Source organism: Fundulus heteroclitus, chromosome 20 (assembly GCF_011125445.2).
Source record: "Fundulus heteroclitus isolate FHET01 chromosome 20, MU-UCD_Fhet_4.1, whole genome shotgun sequence".
In the NCBI taxonomy this organism is placed as follows: domain Eukaryota; kingdom Metazoa; phylum Chordata; class Actinopteri; order Cyprinodontiformes; family Fundulidae; genus Fundulus; species Fundulus heteroclitus.
In genome coordinates, this window is record NC_046380.1 from 30,028,638 (window position 1) to 30,041,687 (window position 13,050).

The 13,050-nt window shown below is 40.1% G+C and overlaps 1 protein-coding gene across 6 annotated transcripts in view; it reads left to right on the top strand.

The window, feature by feature from the left end:
* The window catches only part of dlgap4b (discs, large (Drosophila) homolog-associated protein 4b), a 103,733-nt gene extending 91,887 nt beyond the window's left edge, over positions 1-11,846 (top strand). For 5 of the 6 annotated variants that reach the window (XM_021320490.2, XM_036151341.1, XM_021320489.2 and 2 more), the window contains 2 exons: positions 1,362-1,532; positions 6,253-11,846. In XM_021320490.2, coding sequence (XP_021176165.2) covers positions 1,362-1,532; positions 6,253-6,495 — 414 coding nt within the window. In that variant the 3' untranslated portion in view covers positions 6,496-11,846. Of the gene's footprint in view, positions 1-1,361; positions 1,570-6,252 lie in introns of all 6 variants that reach the window. The other variant, XM_036151342.1, reaches the window with a different exon arrangement.
* Positions 11,847-13,050: the final 1,204 nt, after the last annotated feature.

The following is a 13,050-nucleotide window of genomic DNA, read 5'->3' on the forward strand; positions in this document are numbered from 1 at the left end:
TCAGAAATTCAAATGTCCAGCTGTTTCAGGAAATAACTGCTATGGCTTTCATAAATTTTTATATATATATATATATATATATATATATATATATATATATATATATATATATATATATATATCTCTATTATGTGTATTATCTAGGTATGTCTGTATGTACTGATCTGAATCATATCATGTACTATGTCTCTCTCTCATCTAGATCATATATAATATATATATCTAATCTTATATCTTCTCTATTCTGTTCTGTCTGTATGTCTGTCTGTCTGTCTAGTCTGTCTGTATGTCTGTCTCTCTCTCGCTCCGCTATCTCTCTCTCTACTCTATCTCTCTCTCTCTCTCTCTTCTCTTCACTACTTCGCTCTCTCTCGCTCTCTGTCTGTCCTGTCTGTATGTCTGTCGTTCTAGTCTGTCTGTTCCATGTCTGTATTCTCTCTCCTTCTATCTCTCTCTCTCTCTCTCTCTCTCTCTTCTCTCTCTCTCTCTCTCTCTCTCTCTCTCTCTCTCTCTCTCTCTCTGTCTGTCTGTCTGTCTGTCTGTCTGTCTGTCTGTCTCTCTCTCTCTCTCTCTCTCTGTCTCTCTCTGTCTCTCTCTGTGTCTGTCTCTCTGTCTGTCTCTCTCTCTCTCTGTCTGTCTCTCTCTCTCTTCTCATATGTTACTACTCTTCTACTGTGTCTGTCGTGTTGTCTTCCTCTGTTCTTCATCTCTCCTGTGTATGTATGTGTGTCTCCTTCTGTCTATTATCTCTCTGTGTATGATTGTGTCTGTATCTTCTATCCTATTCGGTGTATGTCTGTGTACGTCTATCTCCTAGTGTCTGTCTGTGTTGTCTTCTTCTGTGTCTTCTCTGTGGTGTGTATGTTATTCTATGCTATATGTATGTATGTATGTATATATATATGGAGGGCTTTCCAATTATCCAGAAACATTTTTATTATTTGAAGGATAGCCTTAATACCAGTATAATAAAATGCCAGTTTCAGTATTTTTTTTGTTGTTGTCAAATGCATTTTTTTTGTCCTGCTAAAAGCTGATGACATCACTGCTCATCTGTGGTCCTATATTCCACAATCTTTGCAATGCATTTCATTTTACTGCCTTACTGTTCTCAATAGATTGATTTGTACATTAAACCTTAGCAAATTTGTTTTCTCTCACAGAGTGTGACTTTCAATCAAAGTATCCACATAAAGTGCTTAACATTAGATAAAACCCAAAAAATAAATAAATAAATTAACTTATGAATTAAAGAAGTCTATCCATGAAAAAGAATAGAAACGTACGCAGATGATGTTGCTTTGAAGTGCTACTCCTCACTGTTCCCTCAGACTCACCATGTTTATTTTTTCTCTGGTCAGAATGTGACTGCCAACCCACGGCCCACAGCCCAGGACCTGGCTGGCTTCTGGGACCTGCTGCAGCTTTCTATCGAGGACATTAGCCTCAAGTTTGATGAGCTCTACCATCTCAAGTCCAATGACTGGCAGCCCGTGCCGCCTGCGGCCACCCAGTCGTCCCCTGAGCGGAAGGTACTTCCCACCCATGCTGCCCAGTGCCCTGGCTGGGGTAGGAAAGCCGCCGAAACCGGCCTCTCTCCTCCCACCACCACCGCCATTTCTCTCCCACTCTTTTTAAACCCTGTCCCTGCGTGGGGATGAACTCTTAACAAGGCCTCCCTGTCCAGCACAGAGGGGCCCGAGGCATGCATGGGAAAAGAGCCGTCTCAAAGAGGGCTTCCTTCGGCTGCTGTGTTTTTAAAGTGTAAAGCCCTGCTTTGAGCATGCATGCATCATTTATCTATGTGTGTGTGTGTGTTTGTGTGTCCGTGTTGCAGTGGAGCATGGCTAAGACGCACTGGTTAATGTGACAGAATGCAGTCTTGTTTTTGCTCATTAACCTGGCTACATTTGTCCCTGCGTAGCCCTTTGTTTTTGTCTCGTCTGTGATGTCCGAGACTTCCGGATTGTGAATTTAACTGGATGGTCTTTTTTTTTGGCTCTGGGTTAATTCGCTCCTTCTACAACTCGTGCCTCTCTTTTGCGCCCACACATTTTACCATTTCGTGCCATACTATTTCCATTTTGCGCCCGTCAACAGAATAAAGTCGGTGAAATTCGGATCAGTTAGAAGCATAAATAAGTTGGGGAGTTAAATATCATTATGTGTAACTTTAATGTAATAGAAAACAATTTTCTAAAGATCTTCATGACAGCCCTTTTCCCCGTGATCCTAATCCCAATTTGAGGCAGTAAAAATATGAAAGAATGCGACTTCTGATTAAACTACAATAACAAAAAAATAAATCATGCTGTAAGAATCAATTGTTTTAGGGCCAAATAGCCACAGTCTTCAAGTAGGTGTGTATGTTATAGAAAACGAAGGAAAATGTCAACATTCTGATGGTGCTTACCAGATTGGTCATTTCCCTCAGCCCCACAAATGTAAAGATTTGTTGACTGGTTTAGGCCTAACATACATCAGCTTAGGTGTTTAAAGAACATTCAGAATCAGGAACCTGCCTCTGTAAGAAATAAAAACAAGAATTAAAACAGAAAAACCTTTTTCATGCCTAGTTTGTGCTCATTAATGACACATAACTTAGTTTGGCAATGAGCAAATCTGTAAAAGATTGAGACTTTTCTTTTTGATCCCTTCTAAATCACTGGTTTAGTGAGACCTGGGCCCGTTTCAGAAAGAACGGCCCATCTACCCTGAGTAGAAAGCTGCTACTCCGAGTAGTTCTACCTCATGCTGTCATACTTGGCGTCTTCGCTTTCAGAACAGGTGATATCAATCAGGTAACTAAATTCAGCGTCCAATCAGCCCTGAGTTAAGCACGAGCATGAAAGAAGCCCTCATCAATGGAGCGCAGATAACGAGATTCACCATGGCAACGGCAGAAAGTAAGAAGCCTGGAAGTGCGCGTTTCCCGCAAGTTGAATTAGAAATCTTTAATGAAGGCACATGGAGAATAATAAACCATAACTAACAAAAAGAAACAATGCTGTTGCTGCTGAAAAAGCGAGTTAGCAGCAGAGAATTGCTGAAAAAGTCAGTGCATGAGTTATTTGACGGTGAATTAAAGCTGTATTCTCACAATATTGCACTCATTCAACACCAAGGGGGGGGGGGGGGTCATTTATTACGTGTCTAGGCAAAAATAGTTTAATCAGATAAGGTCCGGTTATAAGTTATTCTTATGTTTAACCTTATCAACTAAAGCATTAATTAATTTAATTTGTTGCATTAATTTAATCAACAATTGCCAGAATTGGCTTTACCCATCCTTCTAAAAATGAGTTGACGCTGATTTTCTTGTAGGTGTATAATTTGTGCCAACCTCACTTCATAATAATCGTGAAGGCTATATTTATATTTTAAGTTGAGGTAAATTTGACGTTATTTAGGTGAAGAAATGTGCCGTAGCTGTATATATTCCCGCATGTGCCGTAGCTGTATATATTCCTGCATATATATATATATATATATATATATATATATATATATATATATATATATATATATATATATATATATATATATATATATATATATATATATTAGTTTCCATTCATATATTCCCACAACACCGTTGTGGGAATATATGAATGGAAACTAAAATATATGAATGGAAAATTAGAAATGGAAGTCTCGAAATTTCATACAGAATAAATTATTGCTTTAATTCTGTATAGTCAGTCTTATAATCTTGTGGGTCTCTGACTATGGAACACCATTAAACTCGACTATAACTGAGTGCAACAGTAACATTCCTGACAGCGCGACATACAGTTGCCTCTGAAAGATTTTCTGCGTCTCCTACGTTATCAAAAAGCTGCTTTTGGCATCTAAATGAAGAGCAGCACAAGGAAATTTTTCAGAACTGAGAGCGTCCCCTCGTTATGTTAGAAAAGCGATGTGCGGGCTTAGAATATTGAGATAATTCAATGACAGCGGCGAAAAAGGCTAACTTTTGAATATATATCAATCCAGAAATGATGAGACATTTATTCGTGGTCTGATCAGCCTCTCCTGACAGATTTCTGTGGAGCATTTGCGCTCCAGCATACAGGCTCCTCCAGAAAAGGACACGCCTTTTCCAACACGTCCTTGTTCAGATCTCAGCTAAAAAGTATAAAAAAACTCAGTTTACTCAAACAACTCTGCTCGGGTGTTTCACAGAGTAATTTGTTATCATAATTTCACTCAGGGTAACAGCTTCCGAGCTTTCTGAAACAGCGAAGCCAAGGTAGGCTGGAATTTACCCCAGAAATGACTCTGAATATCCACTAACCCAGCTTTCTGAAATGGGACCCTGCTATGATATATGGATTTAAGACATTGGCGCGGTCTAAAAGACAGGAGGCAGAGTCGAATTGCCATTTTCATTTTTGAGTGTACCAGGATGGACCGGATTAGAAATGAGCAGATCAGAGATCAAAGGAACGGCGAAGGTCGAGTGGTTTGGAGATCCAGTTAGAGAGGCAAGGGGAAGTCGGTTTGAACATGTTCTGAGATGAGATGCAAGAAGATGTTGGAAGGCGGAGCTGCTGAGGCGGAGGAAAAGAGATTTGTGGACATGGGGAAGGATAACGTGGAGACGGTTTGTTTAACAATTGAAGAGGCTAAGGATAGGATAGGATAGGATGAAGGCAGGTGATCCGCTCTGGCGAGCCCCGAGGGAGGCAGCCGACAGAGGAACAAGCAATGTAAAGGCTATTTTTACATCATTTTAACCTATAAAGAGGATGTGATGTTCTTGGTTGCCATGGTGACTCACACCTTTTCTGGGGAGGTGAGAGAGGCAGAACAAAGCGCCTCACTTTCTTTCATACAGGCAAGCAAACTTACGCAAGATGCAAAGGTCCAAACAAACAGCCGTTGTTCAACGACTGTAAGATGAGAGGCTTAAAGTTCTGATGCTTTTTAACCAGAAATGTTATAATGATTTATATAATTATTGATATTATATAACGGACTATATAATGACATCAAAATACTGTTTAAATACAGACTTACTATCTATGAGGGGAATTCTGCGCTACTTTGCGGTCTGGAATGATTTAAAAGAAACCCATGACTCCTGCAGCAATAATACGCACATTTTTTGAAGGTGGACATATTGCACTGCAAACGTGCTGAAAATGATGAGTGTAGGATGAAATGTGTGGCTGTGATGGTAAATTATGGATTGTGGAAATTTAAATTTTACTCCTGGGAAGAGAGCATCCGTCCTCTAACAGGGTTCTGTTTAAAAAGAAAAAAGAAAAACTTTCTTCTACTTTTAAAAACTCAAACGATTTATCTACAACAAAACATATGGACGTTCCAGGTGTAACGACAAATTTAGGCCTCAAATTGAGTTTGGTTTTGATCACTTCTCTCTCCATAAAATCCTTTTGCATTTCCTTATTTTTTTTTTTTTTCTTGGAGCATTTTTTTTTTGTGTCAAATTAGGTTGTAACTCCAAACGCTACTTAAAGTAACATTCCTCTGTAGTTGGAATAACAATTGCAAATCAAATGGTGCAGATCTATTCATTTGACAAACAACTATTTGCATGCAATCCAAGGTAAACTAGTAGATTTTGCATGTAATACATTGATGCTCTGCGTGCCAACGGCATCAGGCCGGTGGATTGATCTCTTGCTGCCCATTGATGCCCACACCTGATTTAGGTTTTAGTGGTTAAGATGCTAAATGGTGAAATCTACAAAACATCCTTAGGCATGTGGTTGATGGAACAAAATACTATGTAGCAAAAAAAAAAAAAAAAATCAGATTTATTCTTGAAAAAGTTCAGTATGAGAAGATAAAAAAACAAAAAATTCCCAAAGTACGAAATGGTAAAGGGGCAAAGTGACGAGCACCTGCTTTATGTGGTGTTTCAGTGTAAATGTTTTGGCTGTTGTGTTGATCCTTTTTCTGAATTCAGTTAAACCCGGCACACATCCTCTCATGTTCCCATTATAAGTGGTCGGAAATGTGTCTTTCTTAATGTTTACCTCCTGAAACCAGCTTCCTATACTGTCCTTGTTTTCTGTTTGAGCGTCTAGTTCACTACATGTTGTCTCAAGCGCTTAAAAAGGGAGGAACAGAACAGCTTTGGCTCAAGGTCTTCTAATTTGTGTCTGCCAAACTTGTCTGCACCCCGACAGGAAAAAAAAAAAAGGTGACTATTATTATCACACAATGTTACTCTAACTCCGTTTCTGTCTGTCGTTTTATCTCCACCCCTCGACGCTACAGAACGAGGACAAGGCAGCCCTTCCGGCGTCAAAAAAGCCCAGTAAGACGCGACCGACGCTTAGCCGTGAGAAGAGCGCCGACTCCTCTTCCACCTCTTCGTCGGCCTCAGCAGAAAAGCAGAGACAAGAGGCTCGCAAGCGCCTGCTGGCTGCCAAGAAGGCTGCCTCGTTTCGCCAGAACTCTGCCACGGAGAGCGCAGACAGCATTGAAATTTACGTCCCCGAGGCCCAGACTCGCCTCTGAGAGAAAACGACGAGCGGGAGCGGTCAGAGGGCAGAAAAGTGTTGTCTGTGGAAAATGAAAAAAATGGAGGGCAGGGGGGGGTTGCAGAGGAGTGATGGTGAGTAGCCTAAGGAAGGGTGTGTAGAGGAGCAATGCCAGTGAGGGTGTTGTGATATTTTTAACATAATCATAGGCTGGTCCTGGTTGAAACTGGTTGATGAAACATTTACACCCAACAGACTATAAACTTATGAAGCAGAAGATTTCTCTTCTCAGGCTGCCAGGGAAGACCTCGGCTGATGAACGTTATCGTTTCTTCTCGCTTTTTTTTTTCTTGATATCATCAAAATTGTTAATAAAGGTAATATTACGGCAACTATAGGTTTAAAAAAAAAAAACTCTTTATGAAGACTGTTTTAAAAGTTCCTATATCTTGGCTCTAAGATTTATTAAGCAGACAGAAGGTCAGCATCAAGGCTTCTGTCTCCCACTCTTGTTCTCTTCCCAGATCACTGGCCATCTTGTAGCTTTGCACAGCACCTCCTTGTGGCCATCACACAAGTTGCACACAAATCCGCCTATAAATGTCTTCCTTGTATTTATTTTTATCGTTAATTGATTTGGGCTGGGTAAGAATCCACTTATATCAGGCTGTTCAGAATATGTTCGGTATGATGAAACACAAAAGCGGATGTTAAAGGTTTTTTTTATGTAGTTCCTACAAACAAGTTCTTGTGTTGTAGTTTTTTTTTTTTTGTTGTTGTTTTTTTTTTGTGTGTGTGTGTCAATGACTGAAGGGTTTCGTTTCTTCAAGGTTTTGAATGGAAGCACATATTAAACAAAGCCAGACATGAAGGCATCAACTTTAAGTATGGCTGTCCATAATTGTTTGTCAGTGAAAAACCCTGAAATCATTTGTTTTCCTTCCCTCCCTTTCTTTTTTTTTTCATGTCTGTGCTAGAAATACAGATCCATAGATATATGGGCTATCTGTTACATATTATATTTAAGTGCTTTAAGTAAAACGGTTGAGCATCAGACATTTCAAAGTAATCCTACCAAAATCAATCCAACTTCACTTTATCCATTTGTTCCACTCTGCACAACAACATCATCTTTTTTAAATCAGACTTTTCTAATTAAAGCACTACACTTATAAGTTACAGTTCTTTTTGTCATTTATCCAGTGTTTGCTTTTTTTTTTTTTTTTGTCTCTGAGGAATGTGAAAGCCAAAGAAAGCGAAGTCCGCTGTTTTAAATTCAGCTCGTGTGATAAAATGTCAGCGGCAGGGAAACTCGACGGCTGACTGTGAAAACAGATGGGAGTGGACGTTACCCACAGCAACATATGTACTGCAGATTTAACATTTGGATATAAGGCAGGAAGCTTCAACAGAACCGCCCAACGTTGAGAGCCACAGCACCGCCCTTTCTGAGGGTTCACGGAGTTAATTTAATGGAAAAAGAGTTGTTTCCGACCTCAGGAGGGTAACAATGCTTACATGTCCAACCTGTATTCAGTTATCGGACGGATGGAAAGAAAAAAAAAACATATGAAAGAACCTTAATGTTTTTTTTTCATTAAAGGACACACTGTGCTTTGCAGAAATATTCATAGCTCTTGAAACTTTTGTCATGTTACAACCACAAACCTTAAGGTACTTAACTGTATTTTATCTGCATGCCGGTGCAGAACTGTAAAGTGGAAGGGAGATGATTGGAAAAATTTTGGAAAAATCTCAAAGCTATCGTGAACGTTTCTGTTTCTCACCCTGAGTGGATCCTCTGTAGAACCACTGTTCTGGGTTATGTCCTTACCAGCTTTTTGCACTTAGATTAACTTTTTTCCCACCCTTCTATGCATATAGCTTCCGCCATCTTGTCTTCAACACTGATCAGCTTGTCTGTCCCTGTTGAAGAAGAAGAGCACCCCCCACAACACACCGCTGCCACCACCATGTTGCACAGCGGGGGTGGTCGTGTTAATCTTCTGCCTCACAGAGCACTTTGTATGTGGGCCAAATTAAGTCTTGTTCACCTGAGAACCTCCCTGCACCTTTTCTTGTGTCTGCTGAATGGCTCCTGGCAAACTTCAGTGAGACTTCCCATGGCCTGGCAAAAGCAATGGCTTTTTTTTTTTTTTTTGTCATTCTTCCATAACAGCTAGATTTCTGGAATACACAACCAATAGTTGTCCTGTCAGAATAGTATTTCACCTGAGTTGTGGATCTCTGCAGCTCCCCCAGATTTACCAGGAACCTCTTTCACTGCTTCGCCCGGCCATCGTCAAAACTAATTAAACAGGGTTCATTTGTTGCTGTTTTACAGCCTAACTCTGCTTTAATCTTCCCCACAACTTTCTCCATGTTCTCTGTTTTGTTCATCGGTCTTCATGATGCTGTTTGTTTTCCCCCACTCGTGCTCTAACAAACATCTGTGGCCTTCATAGAACAGCGGGGTTTATACTGGGGTCAAATCACTCGGATGTATTTTGCTTACTTTTTGAGGGACGTCTGAAGGCAACTGGTTGCACTCAGTTTCATTTAAGGGTCTCAGAGTAAAGAGAAAAAATGAAAACCTTTGTCACATTCCCTCCACTTTACAATGATGCACTACTCTGGGTCGGCGTGAATCCCAATAAAATGCAGTGCAGTGTGTCTGTAACTGGATAAAATAAGAAAAGTCAATAGAATATGAATACTTTTGTGAAACACTATACAAACATACATTTTTATCTAGATTCCCTTTGCAGCTTGATGATATTAGAAGCCAGACACATCCATATATCGGTGTAAAATTTGCCGGTGGGCACTTCTTTTGCTCCCTATCCCCACCCATACAGTCAACGACGTCATCTGTCACTGTTCTTGTCTTGTCTGTCTTGTTGATCACCTGCAAAAACAGCATTCCTGTCCCCAATAGCTTGGCTAAATACTCGCACCGCAGCTTCTTTTCATGTATCTGCTGCTAAGCCTCTCTCTCATAAACTGTAACTCAAAATGGAGCCTCCAGCTTTGAATTAGAAAAGCTCCACCAGCACCATTCTTCTCACGGCATTGGTGAGCACTTCCCCTTGATGGTCGGCTTTTGTTTGTCTGTGATGTTTGCCTGCTGTGGGCGACTCTCAGCAAGGAATGGCTCAGGGGTGTCAATAGATAGTCCCCTAACTGCTGTCAAACCAACCCCCGTCCATTTGACTGGGGACGACGGCGCGTCGTTAGCACCCGAAAGCCCTTTGTGTGAGTCGAAGGTTGCCGTTAGCTTGGCTTGATTTTTGGACTGCCACAAAAAAAACATTTTCCAGAAAGTAGTTTTGTTTAAAATGGGCATACTTGCCTGGATTTGATCTGTGCATCCAAGTTATTTATACACAACAAATCTTAGTCCCTCGCCGCTATCTCAAGCATATTCTGTTCTACTTTTGAGCAGCTAGGAAAGTTTCCCATATCCTAATCCGTTTTCTTTTTCCCACACATCGGTTTACGACCATATCCCTTTCGTCCGACACCTTTGTATAAAACTCTCTGCCTTGAATGCTGGTAAGACGTTACTTGGCATTTTTAGACAGGCCCAGAGACGGGCTTAGCGCGCCTGTTTTTGCCGCCGTTTGCATGGCTGTGAAACACCGAAACACGGCACGACACACGCAGAAACGAAGCAAAAACCTTATCTCGTGCATGTAAACAATGCTTTTCTCCAATAAACACGCAGGCCTGGTGCAGAGACAGAGCTAGGCCCATTTCCTGGGTAGAGTTACCCAATGGCCGCATACTTGCACTGTGGGGGGGGCCGGGCTGTTGCTGTAAAGCAAGTGATTTGGGGGTGATAATGATCCTCATGCATATGGCGTTGATGCTTTCTACCATTCACTTCTCTTCCCTTTTCTTCCTTGGCCTTTGACTCCCCTACTTGTCCCCCCCCTCACCAGGTTTACAGACTGCTGAGTTGTTCTGAGTTTAGGCGGAGGAGGAAACGTACAGTGTTTCACGTAAAAGCAAACGGGGAAGAACAAAGGTTTTTAACATATAGTTTTATAAGTAGTGGGGGTTTTCCACAATTTAACTGCTTAATGTATTTCACTAACTATTTTTCTGTTTCTTTGATCTTTATCACATATGGACGAGCCAAGAGTAATCTCTTTTTAAGCTGATATCAATACTTTGTCTTAAATTCTCTGTTCCCACCCAAACTTCTTCTGTTTGCCATTGGTTGAATTGATAGATCCAGAAGCTTTTTTTTTTTTTTTCATAAACTGTATTTGTTGCTTTAAAGGATTATGTTCTTGATTTTTGTTTTCCTTTTGTAATAACGAGGACAACATCTGCGATTGTAACCTACAGTGGTTTCTGACAGATTGCTGTCGTTGACAATAATCTGTACTTGCATATATGGATAAGCAGCAGCCTGTTTTTATTGAAGTTTTTTTTATGACCTTTTTTTCCTGATTTTGTTCTCCTAAAACGTGTCCTGTATTCTCCATTGGCTGTCAAAGTTTGTCAAATGTTTATTCCCCCCCCAAAACCTTTATGAACCTCTCAGTAAGTAGGGTTAAATCTGTGTAGTGCAATCCCTTGTGTCAGAAGGATCTCCTTTCCTTTTTTTTTTTTTTTTTATTCCTTACTCTAAACTTGTTTGTCATAACAGGAAAATGTCTTCACATTTAAAGATTATTGCGTTTAGATTCAAACTACCTTTGATTGTATTTAAAAATGTCAGCCACCAGAGGCGAAAATGTTCAAAGCCTTAGAAAATAGTTTTCTCCAGCTGCAGCGTACCGTTTTAATTCACAAATCTGTCAACAAAAAACACAAAAGTGAAAATGAACAAGTACTTTTTTTATTTTTTTTGTTCGCCATCTTTGCTTTGTTCATCTTGGCCGTGAAACGAGGGAGGGACAGGGGGCGTGCTCATTCCAGCAGAGATATGATGTAGCAAAAAGTGTCCACAAATAAGTATTTTAATGAAGTAAGCACATATTTTAAAGACTAGAACCTGTTCTTTAGAGTACTATATAAGATGTGTTTGATCCAGCGGCGCTGAAAGGGGGAGGGTAAAAAAAAAAGAAAAAAAAGGTTGCGCTGTGAGTGAGTATGTGGGCCCGTTTGAAGAGTTTTACCTTGATTACTGTTCACTATACTCTGTTAACAATAAAGTGTGTGCAATACAGAGTAAAGGGGTTCTTTGCTATTAAAAGGACGCTTATCTCACAGTTCTCCCCTTGTGCTTCTTACGGTTATTGTCTGTAAATAAGAACTTAATCCGGATAAAATATTTCATCTTTTACAATGCTGTTTATACAGTTTCAAGGTTGTCGACATGTATACTGCAGAGGCGCAATGTTCAATAAAGTGCACAAAATACTTTCTCAAGCATTTCACCATGGCTGTTTTGATTTGTGCTCACAGAGGCGTGCATGATAAGCACAATCTTTGATCGTTTTTGTAGGTCCGTGTTCATTCTCCTCAGGTTACAGCCACAAACATACATCTATGTATTTAATTGGAATTCAAATGATGTGCCCACAGAATCCTATAAGGATTATAATATGCAGATATTCAAAGCTTAGGTGGAATAATCTGTTAACAGGGCAATGTTTTAGTTATGCACTCTAGAAATCTGGCTTTTTTTTTTTCTGAGTCATGTACATTACAGGCTAGCTGAGTGAGAACAAGGTGAAGACAGTGCATACATTTGGAAAAGCTTTCAAGTTTCTGTGCAAAATGTCTCAGCTTTGAGTACTGGCATGTTTTGACTGCATGATTTCATGGTGCAATTCTCTGATTTGCAACTTTTTCATGAACTTTAGGTACCTTAAGGGAGACGCTGATTTTAGAGCAATGCTTAAAAAAATGCTACCAAATTAAAATTGGCCGCTTCAGAGCTAAATTAAAACACAAAGCATAGTTTGGCCATCATATTTGTGCTTTATTATTTTTGTTGAAAACAAAGGAAGTTACTTTGAAGAAGGCAAAGTCTAAGTGAGAAAAATATAAAGGGTCATCACAATACGCTTGTAACCTGATTGCTGACTCCTTCTACAACCATGTTTCCATATTTCGTCTCAGGGTACACCAATCAAACAATTAGCTTTTTTTTTTTTTTTTTTTTTCCATCTTGCTCCCAAACATTTGGGCTACTGTGCAGGGGACAAGAGAAACGTGGAAAGGAGTGTTCTGGTCAGCTGGCCAGCTTCTTGGCCAACATGAGGGCGGCTGTTGTATTGTGGTGCGGGGGTGCTTTTCTTCAGCACATACAGGGAAGACGGCTAAATGCAGGGCAGTCCCAAAAAGAAACTGGAGGTGTAGAAAACATACAGCTCAAGCTTCAGTGGCTTTAGATTAAAGCATATCACCCAGTCAGACATGAATCCAATTGGGAAACTATAAAAAGACTTGAAAATGTCCAGATGCTCTCCATCCATTCAGAATTGGAGACTTAGCCCTTTTGCCGAGCTTGGCCCAAAATTATGAGTTTCTATAAGTGCAAAACTGGCCAAGTCATACCCTAAAAGCATCTGCAGCTCAACACATATTCATGCCACACTTTTCAGATTTTATTTGTAAAATGAAAAACTGA